General features: G+C 41.5%; 1 protein-coding gene across 1 annotated transcript; it reads left to right on the forward strand.

Annotated features, from left to right (window-relative positions):
* Positions 1-423: 423 nt before the first annotated feature.
* Positions 424-21,938, forward strand: ZNF502 (zinc finger protein 502). Its single transcript, XM_087431669.1, has 5 exons — positions 424-1,324; positions 6,043-6,129; positions 6,730-6,843; positions 7,389-8,954; positions 19,713-21,938. The coding sequence occupies exons 3-5, from the start codon at positions 6,789-6,791 to the stop codon at positions 20,588-20,590; spliced, it is 2,499 nt and encodes an 832-aa protein (XP_087287795.1). The 5' UTR covers positions 424-1,324; positions 6,043-6,129; positions 6,730-6,788; the 3' UTR covers positions 20,591-21,938.
* Positions 21,939-24,358: the final 2,420 nt, after the last annotated feature.

The raw sequence follows: 24,358 nt of genomic DNA on the forward strand, positions 1-24,358 counted from the left end.
ATCAGGGGCTATTTTTAGCAGATGGAATATACCAGGCCTTGCCAAGATGGCCCATTCTGACTTCTACCCAGCACTCTTTCCAAACCTAACGCATTCATCTACTGTTTTCCTGAGGGATGAGAGAGTCACTGTGTTCCGGGCCAACGTAGTCTTTAACGGGACATCAGGAACGCAGTTGGGTTTAGAGGGAAACCAGGCCGGCACGCCGCCTTTGAGGCCTCCGTCGACATGCTCCTCCCGCTTCCTAGAGAAGAGAGGAGGGATGCGCGAGACAGGGGCGCGGGGCCGCTGGTGACGCACTACCGGCCGCGCCACTGCTCTTCCGGCCTCGGCGGATAAGCCGTGCCTTGGGCGTCCGTGCACTTCTGGGATCGCAGTCGCCGCCCCGCGGGCAGCCCCGGAGCTCACGGTGAGCGGGCGGGGTCCCGGGGAGGGGAAAGGAGGCGCTCCAGGCGCGCCTCGGCGGGCAGCGGGTCGGAAGCTTACAGAGGAAGCCTGCCCGGGCCTCGCTCTCCACCCGACTGCTGCCTGCGCGTGCGGCCCGGAGCTGCCGGCGGCCGCAGCACTGCACTCACCAGGGCCCGGCGCAAGGCCGGGCACGGAGCACACGCCTGAGAAGACGGTGGAGTGAATGATGATTGAGTGATGGATAAATGGTCAAGAGCTAGGACCGGTGTTCGGAAATGAAATCCCGGGTCTCAGAGTTCTCGCTCTGGTTACCAGCTACTTCTCTCAATCGGTCTTGCAGCCTGGAAACTTTTTTAGGGACCGTCGTAATAGGAGACGGCACATAGTGTAAAGCGCCCTGGGTGGGGAGTCTCCAGACCAGGGTTATAATTCCCGAGGATACGGAGGCTGTTTGTTGATCTCTAAAGATGGACTGTCTAGTAGTCCCTGCCTTTCTTTCTTTACAAGGCTCATTTGACAGCGTGTGTGTGGTAGCGCGTATGCAAACGTTAATACTTTATAACAAAATGTTACTATCCGTTACTTGCCAGCTACTACACAGAATTCAGGGACGAGGCTACAGAATGAGTGACGTTGGAACCTGCCAAATGGGAAAATGCTTCCTAGTGCTGGATGATGTATAAATGAGCAGGTTCTTGTGATCATATTTTAAACTACATTTATTTAGTGCTTAACATGTACCATGCACTGTTCGAAGCAGTGGTGCTAATTTATTTAACCTTCACAACAACGTATTTGTCGTTTTTAACGAGGAAATTCAGGTACGGAGGGAATAAATGATTTGTCCAAGGACACATTGCTGCTAAGTGACCCAAAGCTGTGGAAGAGATAGATCTAGTGTGCCGCTGCAGCCTGGGTGAGTATGTTACTTTTGGCCGACCGACAAATCCAAGAAGGGCTTCAGAGAGGAGTACAATTAAGTGTGATCTTATTGAAGGAATTGTGATTTCAAATTCTTGAAAAACCTCCCCTGGCTTGCCCAGAATCCTTCAGCTAATTATTGAGGGGTAATGAGGTGGTAGCAGGGAGAAAGCTTACAAGGTATGAGGGGGAGCCAGCTCTCTATTGCCTTTAACAGGATGAAGCTATTAAAAGCTTCTTTCCTTTTATCCTTCACTGTAGTACCCATTTCCCCCCAAATCTAGATTTAGACCAATCTTTTTAGCATCTTTAAATCACTGACAGTCAGATTATTCCACACTAGGCTTTTGTGAAAGCGCCTGTACATTCCTTTCTGGGAAACTTGTAGATGAGAGGCTCAACAGACTGTGGCCCAGGAGCCAAATTTAGTCGACCACCTGAAACACAACCAAGCTCATTCATTTATATGTGGTCTAGTTCTGTTTTCAAACTATAAAGGCAAAGTTGAATATTTGTGACAGAGAGAGAGACCATATAGTCCGTTTAGCCCACAAAGCGTAAAATATTTACTTTCTAGCCCTTTGCAGGAAAAGTTTGCAGCTTGACATGAACAAACTGGTGACAGCGCAGATGATCCACGGTTGGAGGAGAGCGGTTGTCACCAAGATGTATTTTCTTCTCCGTAGATTTTCCTATCAAATATAATGATAATGCCTAACCCCTGTTGAGTGCCTACCATGTGGCAGATGTCTTTATAAATGCTTTACATGAATTAACTCATTTTGTCAAGGATTCATAGAATGTTAGAGCTGGAAGGACTCGTGGATATTATCTAATTTGTGACCTTTTTCTGATAAATAGCCTGTCATGTAGGCCCACTGACATGAGCTATGACAGAGCAGTTTCCAGACTCCCAGTCCAATCCTCTTTAGTCTTATTCTGAACGGAAGGCCAATGCCATATCCATTGGATCTGGCATTTTTTGTTTTTGTTTCTGTCTTTTGGGGTGTTGAAACCTGTAAGTGAGATCTGTCATTTTTGAAATAACTTTCTGTGACTATAAAAGTAATATATGTTTATTGTAGGGAAAGTAAAATGTATAGAAGAGTATAAAGGACGAAGTAAAGTAACCCATTAAATGACCCAGAGATCAGTGTGTTAACATTTTGGTGGGCTTTCCTCTGTCCTGTCTGTGTCTTTGTGTTTTGTATATATCTGTGTATTCATAAAAATTTCTGTTTATTGAATGCCTACTTAGTGCTGATATATGTGTGCATATTTTTTGTTTTAGTGTTTTGTGTCCTCCTCTTTTAACATACTGTATTTTCTCATGAATATTCTTTGAAAACATGATTTTTAGTAGTTTCATAATCTATCATATTGATATGTCAACAATATTTACCTGTGTTTTAGCAACTATAGTAACAATGTGATCTTTGTACATAAATCTCTGATTATATTTTTTTGACTTTTTTCTCTGATTACAGAAGTTATTTATTCCTACAGGAAAACTTCCAACATTACAAAAAGATAGGCCTTAAGGCAAAAGTTTACTGTAATCTTATTTCTCAGAGATGATCATGGTTAACAATTTGATATATACTTTTAGAGATTTAAGTTAGTTTTTAAAAAATAAAGCAAAATATAGGTAATAGAGGAAATTTGAGAACTAGAGGGGAAAATCATTCATGATTCACCATATCACTGTAGTGATTGATGATTAATTTTCCTTCTTGATCTTATTCATATGCATATTTTAACATACATATATGATGTTATGCTGTAGTTGAAATTTTATCCTGCACTTTTTTCCATTTACATATAGTAGAACTATTTTCAGGTGGTCACATATTTTTATTTTTTATTTTTATATTTATTTATTTATTTGCTGAGGAAGATTCGCCCTAAGCTAGCATCTGTCGCCATTCTTACTCTTTTTGCTTGAGAAAGATTGGCCCTGAGCTAACATCTATGGCCAGTCTTCCTCTATTTTGCATGTGGGTCGCTGGCTTGGTGAGTGTTGTGGGTCCATGCCTGGGAACTGAACCCTGGGGCCACCGAAGCGGAGCGTGCCAAACTTAACCCTTAGGCAACAGGCCAGCCCCACAAATTTTTATTTTTAATTATCTCAATGTCTATATAATTTCCACCAAGTGGAAGTACCTTAATTTGCTAAGCCTCAGTGTCCATCAATAGAAAAATTGTGTTTTCCAACAACATTGCAGGGGATTTTTTTTTACAGGTAACAATAGAATTCAGCTTTTTTCCTCTTTGGGAAGTTACTTCTCTATGAAAAAGTTTTAATAGTAGAATTAGTAGGTCAAAGAATGTAGGCATTTTTATGACCTACTAATGGTTTTGAGGATCTTCTGAGATACATCGCAAGTGTTGTATATACATAATGAGTATTCTCTTCTGAGTTCCTGTACCCACAAGATGGTCATCCTGGTATTCCAATTGCAACTCAACCTACACCTTTAAGACCTGATATATATTGCAAAATTACCTCTAGAAAGATGGTACCAGTTTACATTCCCACCGGTGGCATGTGAGAAGCTTTCTTTCCCTGCATCTTTGCCAGTCTTGAGTTTCAACATTAAAAAGAAAATTTCTAATTTGATATAAAAATTTATTTTTCATTCTTTTAGTTTCCACTTCTTTGATTACCACCAAGATGGAACTTTGTTTTGATATGTTTATTGGCCTTTCGTTATTCTTGGTGTATTTGTTGTGCTTCCCGTTTTTCTATCAGTTCATCTTTTTTCCTTATTCATTAATGGGTCTGTCTGCTCCTTGATGTGTAAACCAAAAATACTTTTCCTAGATTGTTTGTCTTCGAATTTTATTTGTATTTTGGATGTAGAAACTATTGCTTTTCTGTGGCCAAATTTATCCAGTTCTGTCCTTTGTAGTTTGTGCTTTTTTGTAAAATGCTTAGGAAAGTCTTTCCTAACCTTAAAATCAATCATTTGTCAATATTTTATTATGTGGTTTCATTTTTTTATATTTAAACCTTTAATCAGTTTAGGTTTATGTTGGTATATGGTGTGAGGTAGGAATCTTACCAAGTGTTCTTTCCAGGTATTTAAACAACAATTCCAACATAATTTATGAATAATCAAATTTTTATGATTAAAAATGCAAATTTTATTATATATTAAATTCTTTTATTTATTTCTCTCTCTTAGGGGATTAGGAATCTCTAAAATCAAAACCCAGAGTTAAACTTACTTTGAAATGTGTAAACTCACTGTTGAGGTTTTCCTAGCCACACTCCTGTGATGATTTTATCTGTTATTCCCAGGATTTCAGTTACTCTCTTTATGACAAAAACTCTAAGTATAAGTTTTCAGCCCCTACCTCTCTCCTCCATTCCAGATACTTATGCCTACTTTCTTTTTTTTTTTTGTGAGGAAGATCAGCCCTGAGCTAACACCCGTGCCAATCCTTCTCTTTTTTGCTGAGGAACACTGGCCCTGGGCTAACATCTGTGCCTATCTTCCTCCACTTTATGTGCGACGCCGCCACAGCATGGCCTGACAAGCGGTGTGTTGGTGCGTGCCTAGGATCCGAACCCAGGCCACCAGCAGCAGAGTGCATGCACTTAACCGCTACGCCATGGGGCTGGCCCCCTATGCCTACTTTCTATGTGGATATTTCAAAACTAAATGTGTCTTCTTCCTCCCCAAACCAGTGTTCCCACACTCACTAAAGGTCACTGTCATCACTTAAGCTGAAAACTGGCAAATTATCCTTGACTTCTCCCTCTCCCTCACACCTACCGCAATATTCATCCAATCCTGTGGATTTGGTCTCTTAGGTGGTCCAGTCTCCTTACTGGACTGCTGAAACAACCTCCCAAAGGGTCTTCCACCCTATACTTTGCCTCCCTACCTTCTACCCCTTATACAGACTTTTTCTCTATGCAATGGGCAAAAGGATGTGTTGTTTTTTTTAAACAGCAGATCTAATCATGTCACATTTTTTTTTCAAACCTTTTCAAACCCCTTTTATGGCTTTCTGCTCACTTCACACTCCCTAAAATGGTTTGCAGGGTTGTATTTGATCTGGCCTTTGCTTGCCTCAAGTTTACTTTATTTCTGGTGCTTAATACTTTGTTTTACTGAATCTCTTTCATTTTTCCAAAGTACTGGGCTTGATTTCTTTTGTATAGTCTGTTTCATCTCTGTGATATATTCTTTTCCCTCCTTATCTAGTTCCCATATATCTCTTCTTCAGAGAAGCTTTCTTTCACAGATGAGATTAGATCCCCCTGCTCTACATTCCATAGCACCCCATATTTCCACTTTTGTAATTTGTGTATTCGCAACTACTGGTTTCATTCTTTGTCTAGCTGTGATGCAAGCTCTGGGCAGGTGGGAGCATATCTGACTTTTTCTCTACTGTCTACCTCTGATTATACCCAAACCCAAACTGTACTTCATGAGTCTCTGTAGGATTATGTGGTGGGTCCCCTCTATGCCCCTCCTATGGAAGAGGATTAGGAAATCCCAGATAGGATCCTCTTAAACCTTTAAAACTCAACACAGAGGCACAGACCTTGATGAGAAGCCCTCAGGACCAGCCTTATTATGTACTTCAGCAGACTCTCCTATTCTTTCATGCCTTCTGAGCTCTTGATTATGGTAAAACCATCTCTCTGTCTTCTTTTTTTCCTTGAAATAATGCTGCCATTTCTCCTTCTCACTTCAGGGTAATATGGAGAGACATTTTTGGATGAACAGTTGTGATTTTGAATTCCAAACACCAGAAACTCTGTACTATTTTTGCAAATCTTTTGTAAGTCAAAAATTATTTCACAAAGTGTTTTTTTTTAAACTGCAGACTACAATGTTATATTGAGTTGTGCCTGAAGAAAAACTGTTCAATTGATATGACATCTAGAAAAAAGAGCAGTCAGTGTATCTCTAGGCTGTATCAAATAGAGTTTCGTGACTGCTCTGCAGCTCCTTGGCATATAGTGGAGGTGGGTGGATCAGACTTGTTGTGAGGCCATTTCCCCATGCAACTTTTGACTATAGTCGTTGGCTGTTCCTATAGATGATTGTTTGATGGACAGATACTAATTGACATAAATATTCTTGTCTATTTCCTAGTTATCTTTGTCATTATAAATAACATTCTGATTTACTCATTAAGCACTTGAGTGTTTGCTAGTATGTCAGTCTGAGTGGCTGTCACTTTTTGGACAGCTGACAAATGTTGTGAACCTAGAAGGCTGGAAGCCAACCTTGATTCTTGCTGATGTAGTCACATTGCTATCCTGACAGGTTTTCTGTGAGTTGTTAGTTAGTAGCCCTAGGCAACAGCTCTTTCTCATTTTTCTGTTTACTGGGATAGTGATATCCCCTCCCCCACCTTTTTCTCCCCTGTGAGCAGGGCTCCCAGTTTTCCAACCTTGAAGTGTTTTACAATCAAAGCAAAGAGAAGATTTGTGGATGTTGAATATGCAAGCAGGTGAAGAGAGAGAGATTGGAAGAGAGATTTGTCCAGGTGAGTGAGCAAGGGACAACCAGTGGGAGAAACAGCAGCGCTTTGGGAATTTTACAAGAGAAACTGAATAAAGCTCAGGAGATAAAATTACCTTCTCTTTTAGGGGTGTTGGGGGTGGACATGGGTGAGCATGTCTTGGGGCCAACTTTTCACCCATACTCATTTTATCTCTCTCATTTCCAGCATTTGCCCTTTTACATTCTCCCACTATCCGTTCTTTGAATATAAACCATCCATGTTTCCTGTCTTGCCCTAATCGTTAGCCTGTTTTTTTATTGTTTTCCCTTTGTCTCCATTGTCTCTGGTTCTCTCACGCCCTGGGTGTCTGCAGCTGCCCTTTCCATGGGGTTTCTCATTAATGGTGATCACCTTACCCTGGTGCAGATCTCTTCCACTCCTTGCAACTTTGAATTACTTGCCCCACTTGCTTTTATTGGTCCTTACTCAGTGGCCGTTACTGAGACCTGTCAAAGTTCGGTCCCAGAACATCAGGGGCCTCCACTCTGCCGTGCACAAGAAATACTCATTCTGATGGTTTCTTTCAGGTTGGGTGAACAAGCCTGCTTCAGAGCAGGATGTCTCTGTAATTGCTTCACCAGGGATGGTAGCAAAGAGACTCCAAGAGGATGAATACCAGGATTCTACATTTGAAGAAAAATATGCATGTGATAGCATGAAGGGAAACCCTCCCAGAGAGGTTCCTGGGCCACTCCTTTTCCAGGAAAGAGGTTTTGGAGGAATAACTTTCATCCACAAGGAAGTACCTCCTGAAATGACTGGCCAAGAATATCATTTTGAGAAAAGCTTGCTTTTGACCTCAAGCCTTGTTACACATCTCAGGGTTTCTACAGAAGAAAGCCTACATCAGTGGGAGACAAGTAGCTTACGCACCAATGAGATTTCAGACCAAAGTAAGTGTCCAACCCCCTCCACACAGAAAAAGTCTTGGCAGTGTAACGAATGTGGAAAAACTTTTACTCAGAGCTCATCCCTTACCCAGCATCAGAGAACTCATACTGGAGAGAGACCCTATGCATGTAAGGAATGTGGGAAAGCCTTTAGTCGTAGTTCATTCCTTGTTCAACATCAGAGAATTCACAGTGGAGTGAAACCATATGGATGTGAGCAATGTGGGAAAACATTTCGATGTCGATCATTTCTTACTCAGCATCACAGAATCCACACTGGAGAGAAACCTTATAAATGTAATGAATGTGGGAGTTCTTTCCGCAATCATTCACATCTCACTGAACATCAGAGGATTCACACTGGAGAGAAACCTTATAAATGTAATAGATGTGGGAAGGCATTCAATCAGAACACTCACCTCATTCATCATCAGAGAATTCACACTGGTGAGAAACCTTATTTATGCAATGAATGTGGCTCTTCTTTTCGCAAACACTCAAATCTTACACAACATCAGAGAATCCACACTGGGGAAAAACCCCATAAATGTGATGAATGTGGGAAAACTTTCCAAACAAAGGCAAACCTCTCTCAGCATCAGAGAATTCATACTGGAGAAAAACCCTATAAATGTAAGGAATGTGGCAAAGCTTTTTGTCAGAGTCCTTCCCTTATTAAACACCAGCGAATTCATACTGGAGAAAAACCCTATAAATGTAAGGAATGTGGCAAAGCTTTTACTCAGAGCACCCCCCTCACTAAGCATCAGAGGATTCATACAGGGGAGAGACCCTACAAATGCAATGAATGTGGTAAAGCCTTCATTCAGAGCATTTGCCTTATTCGGCATCAGAGAAGTCACACTGGAGAAAAACCCTATAAATGCAGTGAATGTGGCAAGGGCTTTAATCAGAATACCTGCCTCACTCAGCATATGAGAATTCATACTGGAGAGAAGCCCTATAAATGTAAAGAGTGTGGGAAAGCCTTTGCTCACAGCTCATCTCTTACTGAACATCATAGAACTCACACTGGTGAGAAGCTCTATAAATGTAGTGAGTGTGAGAAAACCTTCCGCAAGTATGCACACCTTAGTGAACATTACAGGATTCACACTGGTGAGAAGCCTTATGAATGCATTGAATGTGGAAAATTCTTCAGACATAGTTCAGTCCTTTTCAGACATCAGAAACTTCACAGTGGTGAATAAACCTGGCATTTAGGTTATGACAGTTTCTCTAGAAAGAGTGACTAGGAATCTGGCTGGCGGGAGAGGAGCAGGTAGAGTTCCTGGAGGGAAGGATGAAGAAGCCTTGGCCACTGCACTCTGAAGAGTATTTCCAGAAACGGAGGTGGGAGCTTGGAGAATGCAGAGCCTACTCCAGGTGGGCATATGGGAATATAGAGTAGGAAAGAAGTTCCTGCTTTTCACATAAATCCTTGCTGCTTGCCACTCTTCTCTCCCCATGCGACTCATACCTTGAGGTGCCATTTGTTAAGTTAGCGCTTGTGTTTTCCTCACTACACCCCTGCCCCACTTTCTCAACTTGTCATGTATGTTCACTGGCCAGTAGGCTGAGGTGCTTTCCAAACACTGTCATTGTAAAAGTGGCAGCAGTTCTGAGGTAGTGCTAAGTAGCCTCCAGGTGTCTGAGGCAGCTCTGACCATGCTACTGTGGGGGAGGCTGCCCATCTGTCGAAGTGGTCCTATGAAGCACAAACGAGTGAAAAACAAAAGAATACATTCATTCAACCAATGAGGGGATATGTGGCAAGAACTTGGCTGATTTCTACAGATACCTTGGTGAAGAAGGCTTTTATCATGTGAGGGAAGTCTTTCCTGACCCTTTCAAGCTGGAGGGTGACTTGAGGCTAAGAAGGTAGTAGGAGGTCAAGAGAGACTTCTCGAATGATGCCAGTTTGTGGGAATGGAGTCAGATTTGCTTAGACGGCCATGGAGAGGAAGGCCCAACCACTGTCCTAGAGGCATATTGGCTTACCCAGGTGGGAAATGGTCTGTGCTAGGCTGCTGGTGGTAAGAGGCCTCAGAGCAGGAGGCCTGTATGTGACTGAGCAAGCCACATATCCCTGCCCTGGACTAAGGGGTACACCTATCTCTTTTAAGTTTGGCTGGGCCACTGGTTTGCAGGGACCAGGGGAGAGGGACCCACAAGGTTAACAGTGTCCAAACAAAGTGAGACTTAGTTTGTTGGCCTTTAGGGAAGAGAAAGCATTAGTGATGAAGAAAGACAGCCATTTAGGTTGGCTGGAGTTGGGGGCTGCTGGACCAGTCCTTGAGAGAGTGTTGATCACTGTATTGGGGAAGGCTAGGTTTCATGTAGTTATGCTGTTACTGGCTATAACCATAGATTCGTTAGATCTCATGTGTTTCTGTTTTTATTGGGACTGTCTTATTCCTGGATATTTACCCTTCCCTGCAGGATAGGAGTATCTAGGGAAACATCTCTCATGGGATGAATTTGGAAAAAGTTCTGGAGAGAATTACCTCTTTTTCAAATCCCTGAAAATCAAGACAGCATGGTTTGCCACTGACTTTGATGGTATTTTATTCTTTTGAGAGAAAGGGCATGTTTTTCCCTTTGTTCCTCCACTCCTTTTCATGTTCTTAACTGCTACCCAGAGATTCAGCTGTAGAAGATTAAGTGAGGATAGCCTTTGATATTTGAAATAGTTTTTATACTCTGAAGCTTACACAGTTTTTGAAAGATGACTATTAAAACGACGAAAGTAAGTTGATTCTGGAATGGTTGGTTATTTGGAACTCAGCATTGATTTTTTTTCCAGAGCAATTGTCTTGTCAGCATTGTTTTTGGCCACTAATTACTATTAATGGGAATGTGGCAGAAATATCACATACACTTTGCCCTCTCCAGCTATGAAGATTATGTTCTCAAAACTTGGCATGGGCATTTCATAATTGAGTAAATTAATACCTTATGGGCAAAAATAACCCTAGAAAACTTTATATTTTATGCTCATGAAAAAATATATATATAGTCTACTAAAAGCAAATGTCAGTGTATTTATACTTTCCAACTGAAAAATACTATAGAGTTCACTGCTAGCACACAGTAAATGTTCAATAAATAAATATTTATTTGTTGAATTAATATAATTTAATGAACGTTTGCTCACCAGAAACCATAGGAACTTCCTGATATGTGGGTAGGTATTTGGAATACACGCATATGTTGGAGATACTGCGGGATTGGTTCCAGACCACCGCAATAAAGCGAATATTGCAATAAAGTGAGTCACACGAATTTTTTGGTTTACCAGTGTGTATAAAAGTTATATTTACACTATACTGTAGTCTGTTAAATGTGCAATAGCATTATGTCTAAAAAATAATGTACGTACCTTAATTTAAAAATACTTTATTGCTAAAAAATGCTAACCATCATCTGAGCCATCAGCAAGTCATAATCTTCTTGCTGGTGGAGGATCTTGTGAAAAACACAAATCTGGGCCAACCCCAGTAGCCTAGTGGTTAAGTTTGGCACGCTCTGCTTCAGCAGCCTGGGTTCGGTTCCCAGGTGTGGACCTACACCACTAATCTGTCAGTGGCCATGCTGTGGTGGTGGCTCACATACAAAAAGAGGAAGATTGGCAACAGATGTTAGCTCAGGGCGAGTATTCCTCAGCAAAAACCTGAAAAACAATACAAAAAAAAACCTCACAAATCTGGAAGCACAATAAAGCGAAGCGCACTAAAACGAGGTATCCCTGTAATATACACTACTGTCTTTGGAGTCTTGAGTGGAGATTAGAGAGGATAGGGAGAGTTTTCTTGAGGAAGAAATGAGAAAACTTTAAGGGTGAAAGATGTCTAAGTTCTTGTTAGAAAGTTTTTCTAAAATGGAATGGACACAACTCTGAGTTTGTAATTGTCAGGCTAAGAGAGCCTGGTACCATTTTCACTTCCTGGGGAAACAGGAAGGAAAAGAACTCATCGTCTTTCCACGGCCCTTATCCCATGGTCTGACACTTACAAATATTTGTTCCTGATTTTCTCTCAGTTGCTGGCCCCCCATCTGCCTAGTCACTCCAGCTTGGCCCCAAACCTGCGAATTGCCCTCTTCCTCAATCTTTCCTCTTCCTCAGTCTTCATATCCAATCAACCACTATATCCTGTTGACACTATCTCCTACGTCTGGAAGCCATCTTCACTGTTATTGCTGTAGTCCAGCTCTGCGGTTTATTTCCTAGACTTTTTTTTATTTTTGTAACCAGTCTTCAAGTTTCTTGCCCTACTAGGCCATCTTTCACATTTCTTCTGAATAGTCTTTGCAAGACATAACTGTGGCAGCTCTGTTGTTTTCTCAGAATGAAGTCTTAGCCCCTTAAAGAGGTGTCAGAGGCCCCTCATCTGGCCCATGGCTACGTCACCATTCTCAGTTGCCATTTCCTGCCTTGCATGTTCTGTTCCATAGTGCAGATTCCTGTGATTCTGCATCATCACTGGAGTCTACTTTGGCACCTCTGCACATACTGTTCCTATTGCCTCAATTCCCTTTCTTGCTTCTGCTTGCCTAGAAAGCTCCCATTTGTCACTTATGAATGTGCTCAGGTATGTATAAAGCTATCTCTGACCTCACATATTTTTAATTATTTCTGCATTTTCTGTATTACATTGTAATGGCTTGTTTACAAATCTTTCTCTTCCCACTGAACTGTCAGCTCCATCAGGGCAGGCGCCATGTGATATTTATTCATCTGTGTCCACAGTCTTTGGCACTTAGAATGTGCTCAGTAAATATTTGTTGAGCTCAACTAAAATATTGAGTCGGACAGTTCTCCATGCCAACCTACAGGTTGTGACTTAGGTCCACAGTTACCAGCAGAAGGGAGGTATAGTGAGTACATGAGTGTATCCATGAAGTGTTTGCCAGGAGCAAGAATTCTGAACCTTTCCCCAAGACACATAGTGTATGGTTGTATTAAGCCAACGATCCCATAAGAAAAGGTAACATTTTGTAGCAAATAAAAAAAAATATTGTCTTAGAAATTAGGCATTTAAATGTCCTATCACAGTTTAACAAAGTGCTTTCAGATATGTTGATGTCAGGCTCAACAGGAAGAGAGATGCATGCAGCTGTAGAAGCATAGCTATGTCAACTGGAATATCCATGAAATAAGATAGGCAGGAGCTGAGCAGAGATGCTGGCCTGGCAGGAGAGGAGTTGCGCTTAGAAATCCCAATGTGGAAGCACTTCCTGAGCTCATGGCTTTTCCTTGGGCTCTGGAATGAGAAAGGACTGGAATGTGTTGCTTATTCTCAGTGTGCTGAAATTAAATTTGTGCCTTCACAAGGACACGGGATGAGGCCACATCAAATCCTCAAAACAACGAAAGGGAAAACAGAAAGGTGGTTGGATTTGCCCAAAGTCGCACACTAGTAAGTGTCAGGTGAAATTGAAACTCCAGTGTCCTCTCTCTCTTTTCTTTCAGATTTCTCTTTATTGGTTGTACCTCTGCTCCATGATGCCTCATTACTTTTGTCTATTATAAGACACAAGTATATTGACCATTTATGGCTCCTACTTTGCTCTACTCCTGAGGACGGGAGGAACTTACTTAAGATCAAGAAGCTTTTTGGCCCTCAGAATCAGACCTTACTGTGTGTAAGTGAGGGTGAAAAATAAGTTGATGTTGCATTTTGACTTCGCCTTTCTTCCTACATAATGGAGAAATCTAGCCTTGACCCCAGGTGGTTTCAGTTTTACTCCCCTTTAGCTACTGGCCACAGCAGGGCTAAGGTCATTGTAGTTTTGTGGAATGTTTTTGGTGTCCATCCTTCCCATCCATTTTCCACCTGTCAGTGAAAGAAGCTCAGCCCAAATTGCGTTTAAGCACCAGTTTCCTGTTTCTAGTAACCTGCTCTGCCTGGGGTACCCCCTTCAGGGTTAGTTTCCACACAGCAGAGCCTGCTGACTTAGAGATTCTTTGAAGCCTTAAAAGTTAGAGGGAAAAATGATTAGGCCTAGGCTCTTTGGCCTATGGGACGTTAGGGCTAGGGAGGAGAACCTGCTACCTGATTCCAAAGAAGTGCTGAGAATGTGACACCTAGTAAAAAGTAAGGCAAGCTCACCATGATTGTTCCCTGGCATGTCAGGTGACAGTTCTACAAAGGGTCCACTTTTAGCTGAAGATGGTTAGCAATGGTCTCAGTCTGTGGCATCTCCACTCCTGATTTCAGCCTCCTAAAGGGACTCTATTTTGGGAAAACAGCCCATCTGGAAATTTGTGCAGATGACTTCTCTGCTGCATCTCATTTATTTATTGAAGTGTTTACTGAGTGCCTGCTACTGCACACTAGGGATATGATGATAAGCAGACAGCCCTATTTTTCTGAGCTTGCAGATAAGTAGGACTGCCTGGAAATGGATCAGGTGCCCTGCTGCCGTTGCCTTTATCCCTGGAATACCCCTGTGAGGATGAGCCCTAATGTGCAAGTATTTCCTGAATGAGGACCAGCATGACCTGAAGTTTTGCAAAACCGGGGCAGGGGCACTACCTTGAGTGTTGGAAAGGTCACGGAAGCCAGTGCAGAACAATGGGGACCGGGGCTGGGATTTGAGGAACATTATAGGACAAACATTTTTTAAGTATCAGAAGTGCTTGATAATTTACACGAATTAATCTCATTTAATCCTCACAAAAAAACCCTATAAAATTTGGTACCATTATTATCTCCGTTTTATAAGTGAGGAAACAGTCATAGAGAGGTCAAGTAATTAGCCCAAGTTCACACACTGAGGATCTGGGACTTAAACCCGAAGCAGAGCTCTTGTTCTTTTGGCCTACTGTTGAACAAAGATCTCGAAGAAGTAGGGTGTTTGGGGTTTCTGTGAGGAGGCCAATTTTCTGGCAGGTGAGACTGTAAGGAAGATTGAAGCCAGCTTTGTGAAAGCCTTGAGAAGACCTCCAAAGGACAGCGACATGGAAAAGAGTCTTTAGGAAGATAAATGTGATCGGGTTGGAGGATGAATTAACTCATAGTAAGAACTCCTTGTGGTCGGCCCCCCACTCTCACTTCCTTTCCTCTTCCTTATTCCGAGAAGGGGCATGACGAAATCAGTTTGCAGGCTGTTTTTGGAGCCGGGGCTCCTGGTCGGGGCACCAAAGCCCCCGACTCTGTGCCGGAGAGGAACCACCGAGATGAAGCCGCTCCCGCCTTCCTAGAGAGTAGAAAGCAGTGGTTATTTACTGTGGCGCGGATTGGTGACGTCACGCCAGCAGGGAGCGTCGGGACTTGTTCGGCGGCCTGACGCCCAAGTGTCGCGAGGTTCGTCGAAGCGGCGTAGTCGGGGGTGCCCTGGGGAGCAGTGTCTTCCCTGCCCGGCTGCGGCGGTTGCGCCCCGGCGCTTCTCTCGGTCCCGGGCTGGCCGAGCAAAGCGCCTCATCCTTCTAGGGGGCAGGGACCTTTGGCCAGCTCGCCCTGAAGAGGGAACGGAGAAGTCTGTTGAGAGCCCTGGTCTGGGAGTCGGGAGACCTGGGTTCCATTTGTGTGTACCTGAGCCAGCAAGTGAACTGTTGAGTACTTCCGTTTTCTGATTTCCAGAGCGAATATTATTCCACGCTTTGCCGCTTCACAGGGTTGTGCGGGTATGTGTGATAGTTATCTCCGTCCTTTGATTTTTCATTCTTTAATAGCAACAGAGTAGGTACTGTATGAAGACGTATAGACAATAATAATTTAATAGCAGGTACTATTTGTTACCAGCCGGTATTCTTCTAAATGCGTCCCGTATATTAACTCATTTATGCATCATCATAACCCTATGAAGTAGTTATTTCCATTTAACCTTTGAAAAAACTGAAGCACAAGAAGGTTAAATAACTTACCCAAGATCATTTAGCTAATAAATGGAACAAGGATTCAAACCCAGAGAGTGCTAGCCCCAGAACCCATGCTATGCTTGTCTTCAAGTTTAGTGGAGGAAGACAGAATGTAATAAGAGTATTAAAACTCAAGAGTGGTAAGTGGTACAGTAGAGACGTGTGAAATACTTTCCGAGTGTTGAGGAAGAAGTGCTTTGGAAAGGTGAAGAGAAATTTTCCGCAAGGAACAGATATGGTGGTTCACATTTGACCTGAATTAAAATTTGACTAGAAGTTTGAAAATAGTTTGTTCATTGTCACATAAGACGTGCTAGTGGAGTGGGATGGATTAAACTGGAAACCCGGTCCCTGCCATTTAATACAGTGTTCTTTCCTTTCTATTCAGAGGGCTTCTTAAAACCTTTCCTCTTAGGAGGTGGCCCTAACATCTTCAGACAGACTCCGCCTGTCCTTTGTTGGAGATTCTGCTCACACAGAGGCAGTCTTAACCTCTGATTGTGGAAGAATAACTACTGGGGAGTTTTCCCTGCTGTTGCCTCAGCCCAGTCTCAACAAGAGGTGATCTCACTGCTTGACACATAGTAGCTGCTCAGTTAGTACTTTTCAAATAAATGAATTGCATAACCAGCATCAATAAAAGACACACTGGAAGGGCTTGATTTGAGGTTTTTGTTCTTTTCCCATCTGTTTTTAGAATTAATCACAGAACCTTAGTACTAGAGGAAGCATTTTAGATAACTATTTTTTCACTTTCATTTCACAGATAAAAAAAAAAATCACAGTTGAAATTGAGTGTCTTGCTTCAGGTCATTGAACAAATTAGTGGCAGAGCAGAGACTAGAATCCAGACCTCTTGACTCAGTCCAGTGGTCATCTCACTGCCCTCTACTGTAGCCCACAGTCTTTGACTTTTGAAGTCAGTGTCTTCTTCATTAGGTTTGGAGTTGGGGGGTGGGCTTGAACCTTATCTCCTGTGGAGGAAATTTTACCCCAGGATGCTTAGTTCTTAGGAACACCTGTCCTCTTTTTTTGTGCATTGTCACGTCTCTCTGAAGTCTACCCACTCACTGACTTTTTTGTCATTGGTGATACTCTTCTAAGGAGAACAACGATATTCTTTCCTTCAGACTTAAAGTAGTCGTTAGGCATAGGCTATTCCTGGGTTCCCCCAAATCAAGAGTATGAAGGAAGTAGGCTGACAATTTATGAGTGCTCTCTCTCCTTCCTTCATGCCCCAGATTCCTGCCCTTCCTCAAGAGAAGAGTCCCCAGAAGACAAAGCAGTGTCACTTATGTTCCTAACAGCTTGTCTCTGGGTAAGTGAAATCTAACTAGGGAGCCCAGGATGGGTTGCTCTGGGGGTGCTCATTCAGCAGTGGTGGTAGACCTGTAGTGGGACCCACCAGTGACCACTGTACCTAGACCCTGCAGACTGAAAACACAGAACCACTCAGAAGTGGGAGCATCTTACTCAAATCAGAGTGAGAGCAGCCTATTGTGGAAGAAGGCTGTGGAGTAACTGGTTATAGGACAGATCAGAGAGTGTACTAATTTCTTATCACAGGCACTGAAACTGTAGCAAGACTAGCTACCTGCTCTGCAGTCATCTGGTGAAACCTCACACTGAACTGCTAAGTATGATGCCTTAATGGTGTAGTGGTTGGATCTGGGAAAACTAATAGTAAATTATTGGAAGACCCATTGCCAAGGTGATTGCTTCCTCAGAGAATATGCAAGGGGCTCCTGGCCCTGTTTGGAACAAGAGCCTAAGTAATCACAACTGCCATTGTTATTGGCCATCAGAAGGCATCTTGGAGCCTGGGTGTCTGTTAAACTCAGTAAGAACAGTACTGGGTAAACTGTATTTTTAGGTTATGGGAACTCTGTGAATAGATCATGACTATTTATGTCCTGAGGAATTCAGTCTAGTCTAATAGGTACACATAATATATGTATACATGGGTTTGTATATGTGTACATGTTGAAGAATGTTCATCAGAATACTGGTTTCTCTGGGTGGTAGGATTTCAAGTAATTTCATTTTTGCACTAACTGTTTTATAGAATGAGCATGCTTTCTTTCTATGATTAAAAAAACTTTTTATTTTGGGATAATACAAATAAAATAAAAGTGTGGTTAGCATTTTGGTTTTATGTTTCACTGTTTAAACCGCTTGGAGTTTATTTTTGTATATGGCATTCATACTGGAAGTTTATACAGCAGATAAAGATGGAGAGATTCAGGCAAAATAGTCAATGTATTTAACAACCAGTGTGGTACAGGACTGCCCAATCAGATCAGTCTCTGACTATAAACAGTTCGTGCAGATATACCAGTGTGTACCTGTTGACTCTCAACCCCAGTTGATCTGTATGTACCAACATGAAATGATCTTGAAGACGTGTTCATTAGTGAAGGAAAAAAAAAGCAAATTGCATAGCAGCACCTATAGAATGATTTTATTTATGGAAAGAGAATCAAATGCTATATGTGTACAGAAAAATATGTAGAAAAAAGAAGATTATACTCCAAACTTAATAATGATAATCTCTGGGAAGGGAATGGGTTTGTTTGGGTTGGGGGTGGATGATGGGTATAAAAATTACTGTTTTATCCATATTATCTAAATATTTTAAAGTGAGGATATATTGATGTGTAACTTGTATAATTAGAAAACTAAAATAAAAAGGAGCCTCAGCAAATAAGAATGTCAGTGTCTCCAGCGCCATCCAGGGAAGAGGTTGCTCTGATGTGTGGTAGCTGAATGTCTTCATTCTCTGATTCCATGTGCCTTTATTCAGGATGTCAGGGTTTCACAGTTTGGTGCCATTAAGATCATCTAAGTATTCCACTCTTTCTCCAATTCTTTGCTTCCCAAAGAATGTGCTGATGACAGTGTCTTCATTCCCATACTGTTTTTCTGTAGTGGAGAGAATGTGTTAACCAGCTGGACACTGAGCATAAAAGTTTTTCATTGTGAATTAGTAAAGTGACTTTCTGTTTTCTACATCATTCTCCTTGTGAATCTGATTAGTATATATCCGATTCTATATCCGATTAGTATATATCTGATTAGTATATATCTGAAGCATTTCTTTGGCTTCAGAGGTGAGGGCCAGGTCCTGGACCATGATGCTGTAGTGAAGTCACTGTCCAGTGGGACCTTCTTTTCCAAGGACCACCTCTGTCTTACTTTTCTGTAAACACAACAGTGGTATCTTATTTTCTTTCAGTAAGCAGGACTCGAGTTTTCAAATATAGAGATTCCCCAGTTGTACCTGGGGGAAGAGCTGTAGATGCTGAATGTTTTAGAGAGAAGGAGTAGTCCAAAGACACACCTGTCGAGGTGAGTGAATAAGGAAGGATTGGTGAGATGGACCTAGTAAAAGTTATAGCCTGGATCACGTTTGAAAACTGGAAAGAAAAACTCTTTAATTATCACTAGTCTGCCAAGATATTGCTTATAGGCAGCCTAAGGAAATATAATTACTTTTCACCTGTTTTTTGAGAAGTAGAGACTATAGGTAGGTAGTAATTTTCCCCAACACTTAATTTACCCAAGATAAGTATACTTACCCTTTCACATTCTCCTACTGTTGATCACTGTGGGTGATCCTGAATTTCCTGGATTAGTTTTTAGTATTTGAGTGTTTCAGAATCAATCACAATAAGGAATTTTACAGATTTCCCAAGACCTGTCACTACTTAATCTCTTTCTCACTATTACCTATTCTTATCTATTCCCCAGGTATTTGTGATCTCCTTTCTCTATTGTTGAGAAGAGGGTAAAAATCAGGATTCCACAATGCATGTCCCCTTTTCTGCATAGAAAACATTTTTCTTTGTGAATTTTTTTTCAGGCAAGACCAAGCCTGATGGCAAAGTGTTAAATGACTTGAGGAAGATGTGGAGGGTCAGAGAACCTGGTCATCAGGGATTTGCATTTGGAGAAGTTGAACCTGCATGCTGAACAAGGAAGAGGAATGATAGAGAGGACAACACGTGCACACATACACACGCACCTTTCCCAGGGGAACAGTGTTACTCTAACCATAATCGTCTTTGAGGAAGTACTTTGTAAGTATTGAATTTGAGAGAAAGTTTCCTCTAAGCCCGAACCTATTGGACAGACGCCCCTTTGTTGTGTTAAAAGCAGCATGAGTTCAAGCCAGATTTCATTGCAAATGAAACATCAGAGACTTAACGCACAGAAGAAACCTTCAAAGTGTGGCGAATGTGGAAAATTCTTCACTCAGAGATCATCTCTTACCCAGCATCAGAGGATTCACACGGGAGAGAAGCCCTACGTGTGTAGTGAATGTGGAACTTGTTTCCGTAAACAGTCAAATCTTACTCAACATCTGAGGATTCATACGGGAGAGAAACCTTATACATGTAACGAATGTGACAAAGCCTTTCAGACAAAAGCAATCCTTGTCCAGCATCTGAGAATTCATACTGGAGAAAAACCCTATAAATGCAACGAATGTGGCAAAGCCTTTTGTCAGAGTCCATCCCTTATTAAACACCTGCGAATTCATACCGGAGAGAAACCATATAAATGCTCTGAATGTGGCAAAGCCTTCAGTCAGAGCATATGCCTTACTCGTCATCAGAGAAGTCATTCTGGAGATAAACCTTATAAGTGCAAAGAGTGTGGGAAAGCCTTTAATCAGAGTGCATGCCTCATGCAGCATCAGAGAATCCATTCAGGAGAGAAACCCTACACATGTATGGAATGTGGAAAAGCCTTCACTCAGAACTCTTCCCTCATTGAACATGAGAGAACTCACACTGGAGAGAAACTTTACAAGTGTAGTGAGTGTGAAAAAACTTTCCGCAAGCAAGCACACCTTAGTGAACATTACAGAATTCATACTGGAGAAAAACCTTATGAATGTATTGAATGTGAGAAATCCTTTAGGCACAGTTCAGCGCTTGTTCGACATCAGAGGCTTCATGCTGGAGAATAAAACTTGGGACATAACCAGTGTGGAAACACTGGGTATGAAAAGCCATTTTTTTTCCTTCTAAATTCTTAGGAGTTTAAGATTCAGTCTTCAGCTGGCATGAATGTTTTGTATGTTGAGCAAGAGGCAATGTGTCCTAAAAGTTAAGAAAATAGACTCAGAACTAAATAGTCTTGAGTTTGATGCCTTTTCTGTCACTTAATAGGTGTGTGACCTTATCCTCTCTGAGCTTCAATTCCCCTCCCCCCAAAGAATAATGAGGACACTTACTAGGGTTCTCTAGAGAATAAAATGAGTATGTAATAAATAACTGCCATGAATTTTTTTTGAGATATAGATGTTCCAAAAGTTTATAAATCTGGCTATTGAAAACAGGCAGAGTTCAGCAATAGTTTTTTTTTTTTTGGTTCTCATAATGTATTTTTTCTTAAGAACATTCTTGAAATTGGGTTGTGATTTCATGCTTAATCTACAGAAGGCTATTTAAACAATAATGTCTAGATTTAAATGATAACACAATTTAAGACCAGTTTATCCTTGAAAAAACTCACATTTAATCAGAGGAAAAAAAATTGGGATTTGAGTGGACATTGTGAAATGTACTTCTGGGTACTCTGAGGAGCTTGAGTTAGATTTGGATACCACCCATTGCATCTAATTTCACTTCAAGCTCTACACCTCTCTTTGCCATGAAAAGGGGAGCCTCGCAGACTAACTGAATCAAAACTCACATTGCAGGACTTTTATGTGTATTTGGGGGCTGATGGTGAGGACAAGGTACATGAGAATAGAGAGGAGTGGAAGATAGAGGAGAATGTAAGCATGTTTATGAGGATGTGGCTTGACTTGTTTTAAACTCTTAACGGAAGGAGAGAGTGGGAGACTTGAGTTCTCAGGTGCCTGCAGGTAGTACCACTGACCAGCAGCTAGCTGCCCTTCAAGGGAAGGTGAGAACAGTGTCGGGGATGTGTATGGGTCGGGGGTGCCTCACTTACAACAAACAATGGCTTCTTAAAGCTCTCAAGAAGCAAAGAAATCAAAGGATACTTTTGATGGTGCTTCCTGCAATGCTAACAAGCTGTTTAATGTAAACAAGCACATCTAACACTAACAGTACCTTTGTAGGAAGGTAGGATCTATATTCCACATTCAGAGTCAAGGAAAAAGAGAAGATACTTAGACTTGCTCAAAGTCAAACAGGTAATGTCAGAGTTGAATCTCAATGGAAATCCTGGTAGTACCAAACTCACATACAGGTAATTTTCCGTCATTAAGCCTTCCCATTAAATTGTGAGATGCCAAAATTGTGAAAACCATTAAAGAAAATAAAGGTTTATTTTTTCAACTTAAAGTAATGTGTGCTTATTGAAATACATTTATAAAATGAGAAGAGTGGAAAAAATCGAAATGACATGCTTTCACCATTCAAATATAGTTACTTTAGTATATTTATTCCAGCCTTTCTTCTGTTTAGCTTTTCTTTCTTCCCTTTAAAAAAAAATAACTGTGATCATTGTTCTATATACAGTACTATATCTTGCTTTTTGATTTAACATAAGGATTTAGCCACTCTATTATAGACTTTCTGTAAACTTCATTTTAATAGCTGCCTAACATTTTATTGACCTGTTCATAGTTTACTGATTTGTTTTCCTACTGTTTGATATTTAAGTTAAGGCCATTTTTTTCTTATAAGTCAGCTAGTCCACTTAGTGCAAAGCCTGGCATGTGGTATGTACTCCTGTTAGCTTTCTTTTTTTTTTTTTTGTGAGGAAGATCAGCCCTGAGCTAACATCCATGCTAATCCTCCTCTTTTTTGGCTGAGGAGACCGGCTCTGAGCTAACATCTATTGCCAATCCTCCTCCTTTTTTTTTTACCCCAAAGCCCCAGTAGATAGTTGTACGTCATAGTTGCACATCCTTCTAGTTGCTGTATGTGGGACATGGCCTCAGCATGGACGGAGAAGCGGTGCGTCGGTGCGCGCCCAGGATCTGAACCCGGGCCGCCAGTAGCGGAGCGTGTGCACTTAACCGCTAAGCCACTGGGCTGGCCCTGCCTGTTAGCTATTAATTCAGCACTGAAACATCTTTGTATAGAAAGCTTTTTCATCATTTTAAATTATTGCCTTAGGATTTTCAGAGGATGTGAACTTTTTATCTTATTTTAAAATTTTCATTAATTTTTCTGACTAGATAATAGCTTATGGTTTAAAATTCTAAAAGTACAAAAAGCATAACAGTGAAAAACCTTCTTTCCAGCCACCCAGTTGTTCCCCCACTCCACCTTAGACACCAATATTGGAAGTTTTTTGTTTTCCTTCCAGAGATAGATGATTATAAATAAGTAAACATATGTTTCCCTCCTTCTTTAAAAATTGACTTTATTTTTTAGTAGTTTTAGGTTCACAGCAAGATTGAACAGAAAGTACATAGAGTTCCCATGTACCTCCTGCTCCCACATATGCACAACCTCCCCACTATCATCATCGTGCACCAAGTGATAAATTTGTTATAGTCCATGAACTTACATAGTCACACCACTATCACTCAAAGCCCATAGTTTACATTAGGGTTAACTAGCAGAGTTGTGCATTCTGTGGGTTTTGACAAATGTATGATGACATGTATCCACCATTATAGTATCATACAGAGTCATTTCACTGCCCTAAAAATCCTCTGTGCTCTGCCTATTCATCCCTCTTTCCTCCTAACCCCTGGCAACCACTGATCTTTTTACTGTCTCCATAATTTTGCCTTTTCCAGAATGTCATATAGTTGGAATTGTATAGTATGTAGCCTTTTTGATTTGGCTTCTTTCACTTCGTAATATGCATTTAAGTTTCTCTGTGTCTTTTCATGGCTTGATAGTACATTTCTTTTTAGTGCTGAATGGTATTCCATCGTCTGGATGTACCACAGCTTATTTATCCATTCACCTACTGAAGGACATCTTGATTGCTTCCAAGTTTTGTCAATTATAGATATAGCTGCTGTAAACAACTATGTTCAGGTTTTTGTGTGGACATAAGTTTTCAACTCTTGGGTAAATACCAAGGAGGGCAATTGGATCACATGGTAAGAGTATGTTTAGTTTTGTAAGAAAGCACCAAACTATCTTCCAAAGCAGCTGTGCCGTTTTGCATTCTCACCAGCAATAAATGAGAGTTCCTGTAGCTCCACACCCTTGTTAGCATTTGGTGTTATCAGTGTTCTGGATTTTAGCTATTCTTTTTTTTTTTTTTTTGTGAGGAAGATCAGCCCTGAGCTAACATCCATGCCAATCCTCCTCTTTTTCTGAGGAAGACCAGCCCTGAGCTAACATCTATTGCCAATCCTGCTCCTTTTTTTCCCTTTTTCTCCCCAAAGCCCCAGTAGATAGGTGTCTGTCATAGTTGCACATCCTTCTAGTTGCTGTATGTGGGACATGGCCTCAGCATGGCCAGACAAGCAGTGCGTCGGTGAGCACCCGGGATCCGAACCCCAGGCCGCCAGTAGCAGAGCGTGTGCACTTAACCACTAAGCCACGGGGCCGGCCCAGTGATGATCTTAAAGGGTCCCTTCTATCCCAGCTCTGGGATCATTTATGCCTAAATCTTGTTAAACCTGGGGCTGCCATTAGCCTAGAATGATTGTGGGGCCAATGGGGAGGATTTCTAACCTCAGGCCTGGACAGATGCCTTCTGTCTAGCCTTTCTCCTGCCTGAAAGACTTCATGCATGACTCGGGAGAAGCAGTAGGTTGGTGAGAGTAGATGTTAGTCAAAAGACTGTT

Source organism: Ceratotherium simum, chromosome 5 (genome assembly GCF_057802395.1).
Source record: "Ceratotherium simum simum isolate JZ-2026a chromosome 5, ASM5780239v1, whole genome shotgun sequence".
In the NCBI taxonomy this organism is placed as follows: Eukaryota; Metazoa; Chordata; class Mammalia; order Perissodactyla; family Rhinocerotidae; genus Ceratotherium; species Ceratotherium simum.

Excerpts from the sequence above, each read along its gene's own strand:
- ZNF502 (XM_087431669.1), top strand. The coding sequence starts at position 6,789 with ATGTTGAATATGCAAGCAGGTGAAGAGAGAGAGATTGGAAGAGAGATT. Across the intron at positions 6,844-7,388 it reads TGGAAGAGAGATTTGTCCAG|GTTGGGTGAACAAGCCTGCT; the intron begins GTGAGTGAGCAA and ends GGTTTCTTTCAG. Across the intron at positions 8,955-19,712 it reads ACATCAGAAACTTCACAGTG|AGAAAGTTTCCTCTAAGCCC; the intron begins GTGAATAAACCT and ends ATTGAATTTGAG.